The sequence below is a fragment of the Vigna umbellata genome, chromosome 10 (assembly GCF_029865625.1).
Source record: "Vigna umbellata cultivar VRB3 chromosome 10, Vumbellata_1.0, whole genome shotgun sequence".
Taxonomy (NCBI): Eukaryota; Viridiplantae; Streptophyta; class Magnoliopsida; order Fabales; family Fabaceae; genus Vigna; species Vigna umbellata.
In genome coordinates this window covers 9,414,055-9,429,439 of record NC_142174.1, presented here as the reverse complement: position 1 = coordinate 9,429,439, position 15,385 = coordinate 9,414,055, and the positions used below count along the sequence as shown (strand labels likewise).

Sequence of the window (15,385 nt, the reverse complement as noted above, 5' to 3'; positions counted from 1 at the left end):
GGAGGCTACCTGAAAAGTTCCTTCCACATGTGAATTTCTATGAATTAATGGTTTCAATATTATTACCAGATTCTGAATGCCGACAGTTCATTGATAATTTCTTCACTAATCAAAGCTATTGTTTATGTATAAAAGAAAACTAAGATAACTACAATGGGACATTTGATTCTAGAAAATCTATATAAATGTTTCTAACAGTATTTTTTACTAATTAAACGAAACCTAATCATTTCTAATATACCAATCATAATTTACAAGATTCACCATTTTCGGATATGAAAAATGTAACCTAAGCCAAAAGTTCTAAAAGGAGAAAGTTGAATATTTGTGACACAATAAAATGTCATTGATGTATAATTATAAGTTACTTTTAGTTATTGGAAATGCAATAATTCTTTTATTAGGAAATTAACAAAATAGGTTAATTAAATTTTAAATCCTTCATAAAATTATATTTTTCAATTGAATTTTTATCACTTATTTTTTTTTAACTCAGTGATATGATTTAACCGTCAATTAGTTACGAGAGATGATACCTGATAATCCTATTGTACATTAATCTTAATATTTAAGAATATGATCTCATATTTCTTCAGTTAAATATAAATAAGAAAGATGTGTAAGTAAAATAAAAATTAAGTAAATTAAATATTAGAAACTTAATTGAAAAATATAAAAACTTTAGATACATAATAATCTAACTAAATTAAGTAAAAAAGATAATATCAACAATTATTTAGAAAAAACACCTGTTAATTAGTATAATTATTAAAATATTATATTGTGTCGTGCCCTGATTAATTTAAATTTTAGAAAAAACATTTCTGAGGAAAAAAAGGCTTTAGCAATGAGATTTCAGTTATAAACTGTTGCAAATACAAAATAAATTAATCTGAGCACGCATTTGATAAACGGTTGGTAAAATTCAGAAAACAGAAAAAGTTATATATGATATAATCTGGTAACAAGCTTTAAAAATAGCACTTAATTGTTAAAAAATTGTTTGTTTATATTTTATTTTTCCAGTACAATTATCCATTGAAGTATGTTCGAAAATGCTCAAATAAAGAATAAAAAAATGAACTGAAATTTATGTATCGTTTGTTCAGAAAGACATATGGTTCAGTAATTTTGACTAATTTCATGATCCATTGTCGTTGATATACACTAGTTGTGAACAGAGTTATATAAACATCATCACAGAACGATTCTGCCTGCTCTCAATATTCTTTTACTGCTATGATATGCATTTTTTTTCTTGTTTTGTGATGTTGATGTTAAGTTCCAGGCCAATGTTCATTCCATTGTAAGCAATGGGAGCGTACATCCACAGATCATCAGAGCTCAGAAGCTGTTCAAATTTAAACGTGGGAAATAGTATCAGTTATTGTGTCTTTTCAAAGATAAGATATTGGTAAATTTTAGATGCAGCCAAAGTAAGAAGGATAACCAAGTTGTTACCTTAATTTGAAGCTGTAAAAACTTCACATATTGCACAGCTTCCTCAAGCATTGTGCTGATATCCACCTTAGTTCCATTTGGGACTAGGTTCTGTAGAATTCTCAGTCTTTCGTTTATTCTTTCTCTTCTCTTCTGCACAATGCAAAATGTAAGAGCCAATCCCTCGAATTAAATGGACAGCATGCAAAACAGTATCATGAAGTGTCAGCAATCAGCAAAAGGACTTACTCTTGCATACGCGCTCTGTGGATCAGTTGCAGGGTCTCTATTAGATCTTGATTTTCCACTTAACTTCAGTGCTCTAGAATCTTTGGAGTCATCATCTGAACAACAACTGTTTAAGGTCTGACTCTGAGGCTCAGGAATTGCTTCCTCTTCAGTGTTCCTTAAAGAAGCTGGTTTTGGATTCTTCTTAGATTTCACATTCCTCTTGTTCTCTGGGCCCTATATGAAAATTTCATGAAGACAAACACGGTGAATTCTGCATGAGAAGGAAATGCGAAAAAAGAGTAATAATACTAGTGAATGTGAAGAAGAATTAAACTTGGTGGTATTCTACCTCAAATGAGCTCCTAAACCTTTTTTCTGATTTCTCCATGCTTCTGGTATTATCCTTTTCTGGTTCGGAAACTAATACTTGGCGTGCATTGTGATCCTGCAAATCCATGTCGGCAAGATTCTCTCTCCCTGAGTCAAGACCCAACTCTTGGAAGGAAAAACCAATGGACACGTGGCCCAAATTGTTGGAGCAGTTGCCAGCATTTGTTGTGGGAAAGATATATTTGGTAGCATGATCACAGGACCCACTCCCTTGTAAAAACAAGATAGAATCTGCATTTGGAGCTTTTGTTTCCATGTTCAAACTTTCGTATAACTGTTCTGGGATTGAGCAGTTACCAAGCAGCTGGTTCATGAAGTCAGCTTCCTCCTCTGTGTACACTTCACTAAGACAACTCATCCATTCTTGAGAGATCTCCTCAATAGGCTCCATTTGCTTTTTCTTTGGATGCCAGTAACTATAAGCGAGAGAGAGAGAGAGAGAGTCTAATGTAGAATAAGAAGCTCCACTGTTTGTTTAAAATGGTTGAACGGCAAAGTTGGAGAAACACTCTATTTATAGTAATGCTAATAGAGGGAATGGCTGTATCACTATCCATAGGAAAACATCTGAACTGAATCATCACATATGCCAATAATTATGTAACATCTGACTAAGTCTCAAAGTAGGTCTTGAGAGACATAGGTATGAAAATATTCCACTCTATCTTATATTAAATTAAAGATTGAAGAATGAGTAGTGTGAGGCATGCAGTAAGGAAGTTTGGAAGGTAGGAAATTAAAGGAGATAAAGAAAGAGAATTACACCTGTAATTGGGAGACGTGGGGTATGTATGCGTTGAAAATTAACTTAGAATGGCTGGCAGCTTGAGATCGTGGTGATGAGTCTGAGTTCTAAACTGTTATTTAACCAGACAGCATTATCTGTAACTGGATTTTTGTCCCCTCTACAGTTGTAAAAAACCCATCACATTTTCCACGGACTTCAACTCAAGTTCCATAGTAGATTTGAGTTGACACTATATAACATTACGTGGACAGATGTGATACCAGACTCTTCCTTCTGCCCCTCACTTTTAGAGAAGGAAATGTATTATTCCTACAACAAATTTATGTATGCATTTCTCTTCATAGTTCATTTTTATCCCTTAATAAAGAAATAAAAACTGAACAAAGTTGGTGGTGTCTACGGGTTGTATTCTCTACAATGTATATGAGGGGGTCTGGACCACAATATATTCTTAATGTCGATCGATCCATGGTTGCTGATAACAGTTTACGCATGCATCCTATTTGCTCTGGTGGTACATTTATCTCGGGTGATCAGTCTGTGAATGATTGCGGTTCATGTCAGATAATTTCGCTATAAGAATTTTTGTTAGCTGATCTAAGGAAATTGTAAATGCAATACTCTGCATGTTAAGTTGTCAAAATACGCTTCCTCCAAACGTGGTTCCTCAAACATTCATGAGAAAATACGCTTTCAACAGATATATAGTGTAAAACTGTTTGTGTAAGGATTATACGGTAAAAATGGACTTAAAAATTCTATTCAAAATGTTTGGAACAATTCTGTGTAATTAACATATGGAATCAATCATCTCAAAGTATATCAAAGAATAGTATCAATCAGTTTGAGTTAACATTGTTTCACTCCACTTTTATTTAGGAAATGGTAAGCTAGGCAAGTCCTGCTAAATTATGCTAATAACCTTTTTTCAAACACTTTTTCTTCTAATATTGGTTTATATTTCTTCTAAAATTAAGCGTGCATTACAATTGAGAGAATAATTCAATGTTAGAATCCAAGCTTTTTGCAGTTACGATAATTGCCGCGTGAAAACCACAATATTTGTCATGTTTTTAAACCTCAAATGATGATGCATTGAACTCGTGGCCATAAGCACTTATATAGAAGAGCATCAGCAAATAGAATTACTGTCTAAATATAGATGCATGGCATAATGCACAGGTCCAGATACATCTTTTATCACTGGCCCTTCTTCGACGAGGCACCGTATCAAGTCAATCATATGCCACTAAAATACTGACCACGAATTTTAATATTAATCACGAAACACTTCTCTACATTATAAATTTCAGTTATTCCCTTAAATAAAAATAATTTTTCAATGAAAACGCTATTACAAATTACAATGGTGACGATATCTTTACCATCCTGTTCAAAATAAATGCAAACACATGGAACTACTAAACAAGTAGATATAGAAAATTGCAGAATGATAAATGGCCAGAGAAACAATTATATAAAACAAAAATACTCTCAATTCAACAACTTGAGTGTGATAATTAACTTGACTAAATGCAATAGAAATTCTTAAAATTCTTCAAACAATAAAACCATCCCCACATTATCATCACTAATGCCATAATCCAAAACGGTAGGGAAAGATAGACACTGATCATTCATTCAGCGGTACTGCAACGCAAACAGAAAAAAGTGGTTATGAAAACCTGAGCAGGAATAATTCGGAAAATTTGAAATGCATCCAGATAAATAAAAAATGTTTACCTTAATGAAGCCAATTTCCTTGGCATTGCTACGGAAACACTGCCTACAGCACATGAGCCCATACTTCCTAATCAATCCATGAGGGTTCCCACACACGCGGCTGCAAAACAGGAGGGCGCATTCTCAATCAATCAACAAATCTCATCAGAATAAAGACAAATCATATCAAGCACCACCAATTCACAAACAGTATAACAATCTGAAATCAGACAATAAAAAACTAGACAAACTAGATCTCTATAGTTCTAAAACCCAAAATTTAAAACAGAGGACAACAAATAACCCATTATTGACAAGCTTATGAAACATAGTGAAACTAGAGGTAGCATATGTATGCCCAACAAAGTTTTAAAGTAAGACAAACATTTAACAAAAGCAAACAAATAGCCTATTTCATGAGCAATTATACAAAATCACTATGATGATCTCCAATCATACTGGTCAAGATCAACACTCGAGACAGCTTACGAATGTATTGGTCCATCGACAATTACATACCAAAATCCAAAAAGAATGCTCAATCACTAATCTTTACAGAAAAAGGATATCCTCAAAGAATATACATACAACCACAAAACTTGCATAATAATAATAGTAATCAAATGGACTAGGAACACGCAGGAAAAGGATCAACTTCGTCATCCTGGATAACCAATAAGGGAGATGAATTAGTACCAGGTGCGAGAACCAGGCCCATAGTTCTTGGGATGAGAGTTCCACACGTTGGAGTGCCCCATGGTTCTGATTTGCAAAAATGAAAACGCAAGAATCCGAAAACCCTAGCCTCCAACTCACAGAAATATGAAAATAAGAACCGAAATTCTGACATATATAGTAGAGTCAAAACCCTAGGGCGTGTTTGGTCACTCTCCATAATTAATTGCTCTTTCTTTTATTTTTAATATTTAAAAGTTATAAAATTATAGTTTAAATGAATAATTTTTCAAAATCACTTTAAAATGTATCAAATGAATTAATATTAGTTAATGAATAATAACTGAAAAGTTTTTATTTTCATAGTTAGAAATCTTTTATTGTAAACACTAAATTTAATATTTTGTCCCAAAATTCTGAGTAATTTGGTTAAAATTGGATTTTATCAATATATTTTGTCAAAATAATCTGATAGTATTATAACATTACTTTTCTTATATTCTTTCGTGTGAAACTTGCATGTATTTTTAATATATTATAAAATATCTTTGAAATATTTAAAGTTAACCATGTCATCATATAATAACTTATAATCACATATTGATAATAAAGATATTATTATGAAATATTTACAAAATATTTATTGTTAATATCTTATTATATAATAATTTGTTTTTAAAAATATAATATTTGATTATTTTCAAGTAACATAATTTGTTTAACACATTTATTTAGTTAAGTATTGAAAATCGTTTATAGATAAATCTTTCTGTTGCGAGTTTTTTTATCAAGAAATAATAAATCAATTCTTGAAAATCTATAATTCATGTCAGAAATATCTCGACCAAATTCAGTTAGAAGAAAAGTTATTCAAAATACTTACATGAGTTTATGTGCGAAAAAAAATTGAGAAATAGTTGCGAAAGTAAGTTAATTTTTTTATGATTAATTTACCTCTTAAAATATAACATTTTCATTAAACAGTAAATCCTTTTAAGATAAGGAAGACACGAGACTAATCAGTATGAGAAAGGAACACGGAAAGACTCTGCCTACTGGGCCGGGCTGGGCCAGACTGGGCTGGGCTGGCTGGAGTGTATAAATAGCTAGTTTTGGAAAGTCTCCCAGTGTGAAGTAGCATAAGCACGGGGACAGAGAGAGTGGTTAAAATTTGAAGGATTATGGCTTCCTCTTCTTCTGCTCCGGTAATTTCCCAGAACTTATGAATTTGATAGGCAATTTATATTTATTCATGTGAATTTAGTTTGATGAGTGTGATCAGGAAGGTTTAGGGTTATCGCAAGAAGACTACGACCTGATGTATGGGTCTGAATCCGGATGGGTGGAGGCTCGATCTTCGTGCGATCATCTTGCCTCCTTATCCGCCGATCTCAGCCACATTCCGCCTCCCGGCACACCCTGTCACACCTGCCAACACCCCTCCGAAAACTGGCTCTGCCTCTCCTGCAAGCAGGTCCTCTGTGGCCGTTTCGTCAACAAGCACATGCTCCACCACTTCCACCACACTAATCACTCTCTCGCCCTCAGTTTCAGGTACGCATTATTAGTGATCTCTCATGCATTCCCTTTTTCCTTCTTGAACTCCCTCATCCATTCCTCCACTTTCTCGATCAGTGATCTCTCCTTCTGGTGTTTCTCCTGCGACGCTTACTTGGATGCCCAACTCATTCCCCAACTGCGCCCTGTTCATCAACTAGCTTACATCATGAAATTCGGCGAGCCTCCACCACTCCCTCTTATTCAACATCAACCTTCCTCTGCCACCTCGGATTAGTAAATCTCCTGTTAACTTATATCGCTGCTTTTGCCGTTGGATAGTATGTATATTTTCTCTGCCCTCAATTTTCATCTTAATTCTTCTAAATCACTTTTGTCGCTTTATTTCATAGTTATTTCGTTTGCACTCTCTAGTTTCCTTCTGCCAATACAGTATGTGGTAATTAAGGGATTTGACATTGCAGCTAAGCAATTGTAAGATTTTACTTCATCAATCCCAATGCTTGCCTCTTGTGTTTACTCCACTTCTCATTGCATTAGCTTAGGTGGTGATGTTTAGCCTCATAGGTAATTCAGTTCTGCATCCTTTGTGTCAAGCCAAGGTACAATTTTCGGAGTGCTAAACATGCCATGGAATGTTTTTCACTTTTTCCTCTAAATTGATTTTACCTAACTCTGGTGGAGTAAGTATTTTCTGATTTTTTGTTAATAGAGAGGTATTGCCTATTGTAATTACAGAGCTATGCATTTCATTCTTTGAAATCAAAAAGATAAAAAATTGAACTTTCTTTTTTCTTCTTCTCAGAATGGCAGGCAATTGGAACTGATTTACCTGCATGACACTCTTTATCATATGATTGGACTGGAGTAATGCAGTAACTAATAATATAAGATAAGGTACCTCAAAATATCACAACACTGACGCCAATTGATAGTTTTTTTTGTGTGACAACCACGGACTATGGGATGCAGATGAATTGAAGAAGGATGATATGAACTAGATGTAACTTCTATATTTAGCCTTTGAAATTACGCATGAGGAATGAAATATTTTATGAATTTAGTTAAGTTCAACGACTTAAATGCAAATGCTTTACTTGAGTCGATTATGGTTCTATGAATTACCCAAGTTTCACCTGTCTCATCATTGTTTAGTAAAAACAAAATTCTTCTGTTAATTCCTTGCCGACTACTGCCATGTATTTCTTGTCACACTTGAGTCTATTATTGTCAAGCTTGATTGGTTCTACAGTTCTGACCACATGGATTTAGTTGAGTGATGGTTTAATCCGTATTTCCAAAATCATTAAGAGTGAGACCTATCCTTCGATGCTTAACAAGAGCCGGTTCTGGTTAAACGAAACTTAGTCCAAAAAAAAGGCATTTGTTTACATAGTGTGACTCGTTTTAATTTCCTGTGAAAGATAAGATATGACTTATGGTCACGTGAGGGATACTTGATGTCGTTGAAGATTAAAACAGGTCAAGATGAAAATTGTGGAGATAAATAAATTTAAAATGTTTTATAAGAATCAAAATTTGAAACTTCTATATACATCAATTATTATAATATTAGTTTATTTCAATCAATGCAGATAAATTCAATTACAGTAAAAAAAACACTTTTGGTGAATATGCAAACAAAACAATTGAGTTTGTCACCCATTTTTTTAATGTAGTTGATATTTTAAAATATAAATTAAAATTATTTAAAGTTTCAGGGAACATGTATGATCAATCCAAATAAATTAGACAATTGCTTAAATTTTGTAGGAAAACAATCATTCATAAAACAATTGGAAATAACTAAAATGAAGGTATTAGTAATTACATTTAGATGAAAATGAAGGTATTAAGTTAATTTATAATTTTATAAAATATAAATTAGGTGTTAAATAGTGATAAATCACGTTGTAGGAGAAAAAATTATGGTTAGAGTTTTGTCTTTGAGATTGAAAGTAAATAAAGAGTTAATTGTGATTTATGATTTTATGAAAATTGAAGTAAATAAAATCTTCCTACTTATAATGAATTAATTGGGATTTATGACTTTTATGAAAACTGAACACATATCTAATTGGAGGCTTTACAATCACACGTTTATCTCTCACAAGTTAATAGTAGTTAATTATTGGTAAAACTCAATCAATGCAACTTGATTCAGTAAGCGAGGATAAACAAGAGTATGAGTGGAGAATTTTTTTTCACCATTGATTTCGATTTTCTCGTGGTCCTTTCTTTACTGTGCCTCAATAATTAATTTTTTTAAATAATCTTACATCATAATTTAAATTAATAATTACAGACTGAATACGTTTGATATGTTAAAATATGTATTTATGTATTGCAGTATAAACTTTAATTAAAATATGATTTGTATATTTAAAAATATTTATTTACCATGAGTATAATAGTATAAAACTATATATTTATAATATATTTTGCCGACTAAAATGTTAATTAGATTAATTTTAGATAAATTAAATAATATAAAAAGAAAAGAAAATTAAAAAAATTATCATAAGAAATAATAATTAAATGTCATTGTCCAAGTTGGACAGAAATCAAGTGTATGTAAACAGAATAGGTTTTGGGGTAACACGTTGTGTTCTAAGTTGGAACAGAAAAGAATAGAATACAGAAAAAGAAAGAAGTTTGGTCAAAGTAGGATGAGGATGAAGGTGGGAAGAGATCTGAATTGGCAGACATGAATCTCTGGTGAGTGTTTGTGTGGTTGGTGATGGGTGAAGAGGCCACCAAATCCAATCCCAAGCTAACGCTGTTGCCTCTCATAGCTCTGATATTCTATGAAGTATCAGGTGGTCCTTTTGGAGTGGAAGATTCCGTGAGGGGCGGAGGTGGTCCTCTTTTCGCGTTACTCGGATTCTTGGTTTTCCCTTTAATCTGGAGTATACCAGAAGCTCTTGTTACGGCTGAACTTGCCACTACCTTCCCTCAAAACGGTGGATACGTTATCTGGATTTCCTCAGCCTTTGGACCCTTTTGGGGCTTTCAGGAAGGCTTTTGGAAATGGTTCAGCGGGGTCATGGACAATGCTCTTTACCCTGTTTTGTTCCTCGATTACATAAAACAATCCTTGCCTCTCTTTGACCGATTCACTGCTCGAATCCCTGCTCTCTTAGTCATCACATTTTCACTAACTTACTTGAATTACCGTGGCCTTCACATTGTTGGCTTTTCTGCTGTTATGCTTGCGCTGTTCTCACTTTCCCCATTTCTCATAATGGCCCTTCTTTCCATTCCATTAATAAAACCACGGCGGTGGCTTGCTGTAGATTTTGGCAAGGTGGAATGGGGAAGATACTTCAATAGTATGTTCTGGAATTTAAACTACTGGGATAAGGCGAGTACCCTTGCGGGGGAGGTTGAAAATCCAAGTAAAACGTTCCCAAAAGCACTTATTGGAGGACTAGTCTTGGTGGTCTCCTCATATTTGATCCCACTCCTTGCGGGAACAGGTGCTTTGGAGTCCTCCCCAAGTGAGTGGGCGGATGGCTATTTTGCACAGGTGGGGATGTTCATTGGTGGTTCTTGGCTCAAACTCTGGATTCAACTGGCTGCTGCTATGTCTAACCTCGGCTTGTTTGAAGCAGAAATGAGCAGTGATGCTTTTCAACTTCAAGGGATGAGCAAAATGGGAATGCTTCCAGCTGTATTTGCTTCAAGGTCAGATTTCTTTTTCTTCTTCTCACGCCTTCCCCTAATAGTAGTACACACCAATTTACTCACCCCATTGTGCACTTAATTGAAAGCTAGACTAAAACATTGATGTTGTACTATCTACCTTCTAGGTCTAAGTATGGAACGCCCACGGTTAGCATTTTGTTCTCTGCCACTGGAGTTATCTTCCTGTCGTGGATGAGCTTTCAGGAAATCATAGAGTCCCTCAATTTCTTATATGCCGTAGGAATGCTTCTTGAGTTTGCAGCTTTTATAACTTTGAGGTTGAACAAGCCAAATCTTTACAGACCTTACAGAGTTCCGTTGCCAACATTTTGGGCGGCCATGCTGTGTTTGCCTCCTGCTTTATTGCTTATTCTTGTAATGTGTTTGGCTTCTTGGAGAACTTTCTTTGTGAGTGGAGCTGTAATTCTCCTGGGGTTCATCCTGTACCCTATCTTAGTTCAAGCCAAAAATAAAAACTGGATTCTGTTTGAAGAAGACTCAGCTACCTTGCATTCCTCTGGCTGGCAGCAATGCCACTCAGTTGTTTCAGAACTGAATGACCTCGACCAAGAAAATAAGGGTGTTGAGCTTCTTGTGACCTCACCATTTGCTAGTGGGGAAGAAGAGTTGTGTTTAGTGCAAAGCGATTCTAAAGTTTAAACCAACATGGCAGGAATTTTGGCAGCAACTTAAGCATATGATGTGTCTCGCAGCCTTGCACACTGCAGAGGTAGCAAGAACAGGGGCGTGGTTTTCTGTTATGCCAGGGCTTATTAATTCCAATAAGGTGAGAAAAACGAACATTAAAGAGCAGAGGTAGGAACAGGGATAGCTGAATCTTTGTGTTGTATCTTATTTATCAGTTAGGATAGCCATCAACTATACACAGAATTATAGCTATTTTGATCCGTTGAAAAAACTTAGTTATACTGAGGGATTTGATTTGGATTCAGTTTTACCAGAACTTGTTTCCAATGGATCTACTCAATGTCTCAATTATTTATTACTACATCGTTCAGAGCTTGAGTTTGTACCTTTTTAATCAGCTCGATATTTGGTTTGACCGTCGAAGAAGTGGTGGAAAGCTTTTTTCTAGCTTAGCATTGTGTACTAAATATTGTCAGTATTCCATCAGATTAGTGAGGAACGGGAGATCCAAGGCGAAAAATTCTTCATTTAACTTTCCTCTCTCATATGAATAAATTTGAGAGAAAAATAGTTATTTTTTAGCTTATTATAATTTATATTAAAAACTAATTTCATAATTATTAAATAAATAAATATAATTTATTAAAATTAAATAAAATATAATATATCAAATAATATTATTAATAATAATAAAGTAAATAATAATAATAATATTAGTAAAAAATTATAAACAATAATAATAATATTTCATTTTTATCAATTCAAATATTTTTTTAATCTATTAAGTTTATCATATCACTTACTAAATTTTATAAACTTTTATTTTAAGTTTTTAATACAAACAATTTTTTACTTTTTTTTTCATTTCTTTCACTCATCTCCAGTTCTCTAAATTCAATTCATATTTAAAAATATTAAATTTTTTTCTAACTTAATTCGGCTCATAACCTTAATAAGCGTGGTTGAAATTAATATTTACAAGTGTAGTTGTTCCTGTAAAGAAATAAATGCATAATAAATGACAGAAATAAATGCATACTGAAAAGGGCACATATTTAAACATAATAGTTTGATAAACAATAAAGAGGAAAGTAATATAAAATCTTTATGGCAAGATTATAAATCAGAATAGGTCAACTATAATATTATTTAAAATTGTAGGGAGAATACAAGAATTAAATGTTTTCCTTGATTTCTGCGAAAAATCAAAACGTGAAAAAAAAATCAATGAGAATTACGTAGGAACTCGGAAATAGTTAAATGTTGGAGATATGTAGAGTTAAATGTGAAATAACTCTCAGGTTCGTACTGGTGTTTTTCAAATAATTTTGAGATTATTTATTGAAAATATTTAAAAATAAATCATTAATCATATTTATGGTATTGTTGTTGATTATCTTATTAGTTTAGCAATGATAGATATAGTAATAAACATTTTTTTTCTTCCTGGAAGAACGGTAAAAAAAACATTTTACACAATTATATATGAATGAATAATGTAAGAGGTGTTTCAGTCTTTAAACGATGTACTTATAGAGTCTAGTAATTCATGTTACTCCTAAATATGTTTTATTTGATGTTATTATTAGAACATTTGTAGAATAAATTTGACATTAAAAAAAATAGTAAATAATGTGATGAAAAGATTACACAAAAGATGTTGCTGTATGAGTTTTTATATAAACAACAACTTTTTTATTTAGTATAAGAATCAGACATACTTTTTTATTTAGTATAAGTATCAGACATTTGAGTATGACGTGACATTGTTTATTTAGTACTAATTGTTGCCTAAACAAAGCTTATTGTTGAGTTTACACGGCACTGTTCTTCTCAGCTTTGACTGCTTTTACATTCTCAACTGAAAACAAAGAAAGATAAATGTATATAGTAAACCTGACAGTAGGAAGAAATTTATCATTACAAGAGACTAAATTAGTATAGTAATTATATCATGAGAAAATTTATCTTTAAAAATTCATTACAATCAATTATTATGTTAGGCATGCTTATGATCTTTGTTAAGAATTGTAATGGTTATATTACCTTCCTGGGGATGTTGCCATCTGCACCATGGATGTGATTACCAGATACATTACTGCAAAATTGAGGTTTGAAATTTGTTGATAAAGCAATGATAAAATGAGAAAGTGAAATTGATTTTGAATTTTCCAGCACACAGAAAGAGAATCTTACAAGACTGGGAGATGAAGATCAATGACCTCTTTTGGGATGGATCCTGTCAACTTGTTGTTTTGTAGCCATCTATATACATGAAAGCAAAATAAAACACAATTCAGACATCATTTGATTTGATAACTAAGGTTAAGCTTTTGAGCATCCAACGTAAACATTACAGAAATTTAAGCGATTTCAAGTTGCCAAACGACACTGGGATGTTCCCTTCCAATTGGTTATCAGACAAATCCATACTTCTAAGGTTGCCCAAGTTGCCTAGTTCGGGAGGAATCTTCCCAGATAGTTTATTCCCATTCAGCATCCTGCAATGAAGACCTTATTAATCACAAATTATATGTTTATGTTTATGTAGCCAATAAATTAGATAAACCAAACATGCTTACAGGTATTGAAGGTAGGGTAAACGGCCAAGTTCTGGGCTCAAAGTTCCAACAATGTTATAATTGTACAAGTCTCTGAAATTCAAACCACAAACACAGTTAAATCATAAACTGATACAATCAAATTCTTATATTAGATAAAACAAAAGATAAATATACACGTAAGATATAGTTTCATTTGTACAGGATCTTTTAAAATGATACCAAAAATACATACATAAAGACTTACAATATGTTATGTGTATATAAATCTTTTCCTAATAGAGGTATGTCATGTGTATTATTTTATCTGATGTGTAATTTTGTTTGTACGAAGACTAAAAACTATGGCAAAAAAAGAAGTAAATGTTGCAACTTACATGCGAACCACGTGATTGTTGGAGTCGCACAATATATGAAACCAAGTACAAGGATCTACATTGGAGGGGTCCCAACTGTCAAATATGTGGTCGGGAGCAGAAAGACCTTTTCTGAAAGCATAGAGAGCGTCACCTGCAGATAAAAGTATACTCGAAATCATAATCTGAAAGTGATGTTTGTTTTAATTATCCAACGAAAATTTGGAAAAGAATAAATGAATAGAGATATTTTACTTTCAGAGTTTGAGAGCGATGACAGAGGAAGCTGGAGAAGCAGAAATAACACTGATAGAAAAACCAAACCAGACATTTTTCCTATGTGTGACTGGATAACCTCGATGATTCACTTTTCTATGTATTTTGAGAGATGATGATTTCCTGACATATATATATATATATACATAGGTATGTTATTAATTAAAAACATGTAAATAAAGAAAAATATTATTTTAATAATTTTTTTGATAATTTTTTTATAACAGATTATGTATCAATGTTTTATTGGTTAATATATTTAATATAATTAATTCTGAATTAATTACAAGATATTTTTTCACATAATATTTTCTTTGTATTTATAGTTACAATATTTTTCTTCTATTGAATATTTTTATTAATGAATATTGACAAAAATGTTTTAAAGGTCATTAATGCAGATACACTTTTGTTTATGTTTCTATATAAGAGTTGTTTGACTTCTTTAACCAAAGTCAAAGAAACTATTTAATTTTTTTTAGTACAATTTTGAATACGTTGTATGTTATAACTTTTCATTTTTCTCTCTTTAAATAATTTTCCATCCATAATAAAAATGGAAAAAAGAGTATAATTGGGAAAAAAAAGTTTACACTATCTTAAAATTTTAAAAACAATAAATGAAAAGGAACAACTTTTCTTTAATAAATAACTGTTATGTACAGACAGAGGAAGTATAATACCTCTTTCTTGCTCTGGACTCAAATATAAAAATAAATTAACTTTTCTCTATTTTTAATTTTAAATAAGTTGTATATTATATTTTTTTTTATTTTTCTCTCTCCAAATAATATTAAATACAACTAAAATATAAATAAGTCATATTTGAAAAAAAAATATTGTTATCCTAATTTTAAAAGTGCAGATTAAAAGAAATAAATTTCACTGCTATTAAATGAGAACAGAGGAGCACTCTTTGAATATTAATTATTATTTACATAATAAATATATAAAAATTGAATTTTGTTAAATAAAACAAGTTGGAATGGAAAGAAAGTTAAAATAATACAAAAAGAAAAAATTAAAATTATAAATTCAATATATTGAAAACTTTACTATTTTAACACTCTGTAAATAATAGCTACTAACTTTTTCGAAAATTATTTATTTATTTCCTTAGCTGTAGAGAAAAG

General features: G+C 32.1%; 5 protein-coding genes across 9 annotated transcripts; 2 read left to right on the top strand and 3 right to left on the bottom strand.

Moving 5' to 3' along the window:
* Positions 1–1,102: 1,102 nt before the first annotated feature.
* LOC124820117 (uncharacterized) lies at positions 1,103–4,127 on the bottom strand. The gene is made up of 4 exons (XM_088099931.1): positions 2,021–4,127; positions 1,690–1,905; positions 1,462–1,593; positions 1,103–1,351 (listed from the first exon to the last, which is right to left on the bottom strand). The coding sequence occupies exons 1-4, from the start codon at positions 2,450–2,452 to the stop codon at positions 1,238–1,240; spliced, it is 894 nt and encodes a 297-aa protein (XP_087956057.1). The 5' UTR covers positions 2,453–4,127; the 3' UTR covers positions 1,103–1,237.
* A 140-nt stretch (positions 4,128–4,267) lies between these two features.
* LOC124820126 (small ribosomal subunit protein uS14z/uS14y/uS14x) lies at positions 4,268–5,388 on the bottom strand. Its single transcript, XM_047291772.2, has 3 exons — positions 5,228–5,388; positions 4,553–4,652; positions 4,268–4,459 (listed from the first exon to the last, which is right to left on the bottom strand). The coding sequence occupies exons 1-3, from the start codon at positions 5,287–5,289 to the stop codon at positions 4,451–4,453; spliced, it is 171 nt and encodes a 56-aa protein (XP_047147728.1). The 5' UTR covers positions 5,290–5,388; the 3' UTR covers positions 4,268–4,450.
* Positions 5,389–6,275: 887 nt separating this feature from the next.
* LOC124820089 (histone deacetylase-like protein) lies at positions 6,276–7,839 on the top strand. 5 transcript variants are annotated; one of them, XM_047291733.2, is made up of 4 exons: positions 6,338–6,411; positions 6,471–6,760; positions 6,842–7,000; positions 7,530–7,839. In XM_047291733.2, coding segments are annotated over exons 1-4 (474 nt in total). In that variant the 5' UTR covers positions 6,338–6,387; the 3' UTR covers positions 7,531–7,839. The 5 variants fall into 5 exon arrangements, with proteins under 5 accessions (XP_047147698.1, XP_047147689.1, XP_047147684.1 ...); XM_047291728.2 differs by having other exon boundaries at positions 6,842–7,048; XM_047291722.2 differs by having other exon boundaries at positions 6,339–6,411; positions 6,842–7,044.
* Positions 7,840–9,318: 1,479 nt separating this feature from the next.
* PUT5 (Amino acid permease family protein) lies at positions 9,319–11,429 on the top strand. Its single transcript, XM_047291711.2, has 2 exons — positions 9,319–10,411; positions 10,537–11,429. The coding sequence occupies exons 1-2, from the start codon at positions 9,465–9,467 to the stop codon at positions 11,069–11,071; spliced, it is 1,482 nt and encodes a 493-aa protein (XP_047147667.2). The 5' UTR covers positions 9,319–9,464; the 3' UTR covers positions 11,072–11,429.
* Positions 11,430–12,686: 1,257 nt separating this feature from the next.
* Positions 12,687–14,350, bottom strand: LOC124820045 (leucine-rich repeat protein 1-like). Its single transcript, XM_088101006.1, has 7 exons — positions 14,232–14,350; positions 13,998–14,130; positions 13,642–13,713; positions 13,417–13,560; positions 13,256–13,324; positions 13,106–13,157; positions 12,687–12,920 (listed from the first exon to the last, which is right to left on the bottom strand). Exons 1-7 carry the CDS (start codon positions 14,305–14,307, stop codon positions 12,909–12,911), a joined length of 558 nt encoding a protein of 185 aa, XP_087957132.1. The 5' UTR covers positions 14,308–14,350; the 3' UTR covers positions 12,687–12,908.
* Between the last annotated feature and the right edge of the window lie 1,035 nt (positions 14,351–15,385).

Bases quoted from the DNA above. Each gene is read 5' to 3' on its own strand.
- LOC124820089 (XM_047291733.2), top strand. From the start codon at position 6,388: ATGGCTTCCTCTTCTTCTGCTCCG. The intron at 6,412-6,470 runs GTAATTTCCCAG...ATGTGAATTTAG, and splicing joins CTTCCTCTTCTTCTGCTCCG to TTTGATGAGTGTGATCAGGA. The intron at 6,761-6,841 runs GTACGCATTATT...TTTCTCGATCAG, and splicing joins TCTCTCGCCCTCAGTTTCAG to TGATCTCTCCTTCTGGTGTT.
- LOC124820045 (XM_088101006.1), bottom strand. From the start codon at position 14,307: ATGTCTGGTTTGGTTTTTCTATCAGTGTTATTTCTGCTTCTCCAGCTT. The intron at 13,561-13,641 runs GTAAGCATGTTT...TCTTCATTGCAG, and splicing joins TTACCCTACCTTCAATACCT to GATGCTGAATGGGAATAAAC. The intron at 13,158-13,255 runs GTAAGATTCTCT...TCAATTTTGCAG, and splicing joins GATCTTCATCTCCCAGTCTT to TAATGTATCTGGTAATCACA.
- LOC124820117 (XM_088099931.1), bottom strand. From the start codon at position 2,452: ATGGAGCCTATTGAGGAGATCTCTCAAGAATGGATGAGTTGTCTTAGT. The intron at 1,906-2,020 runs GTAGAATACCAC...ATTTTCATATAG, and splicing joins GGTTTAGGAGCTCATTTGAG to GGCCCAGAGAACAAGAGGAA. The intron at 1,352-1,461 runs GTAACAACTTGG...AAATTTGAACAG, and splicing joins TTTTACAGCTTCAAATTAAG to CTTCTGAGCTCTGATGATCT.
- PUT5 (XM_047291711.2), top strand. From the start codon at position 9,465: ATGGGTGAAGAGGCCACCAAATCCAATCCCAAGCTAACGCTGTTGCCT. The intron at 10,412-10,536 runs GTCAGATTTCTT...TCTACCTTCTAG, and splicing joins CCAGCTGTATTTGCTTCAAG to GTCTAAGTATGGAACGCCCA.
- LOC124820126 (XM_047291772.2), bottom strand. From the start codon at position 5,289: ATGGGGCACTCCAACGTGTGGAACTCTCATCCCAAGAACTATGGGCCT. The intron at 4,653-5,227 runs GTACTAATTCAT...CCTGTTTTGCAG, and splicing joins GGGCCTGGTTCTCGCACCTG to CCGCGTGTGTGGGAACCCTC.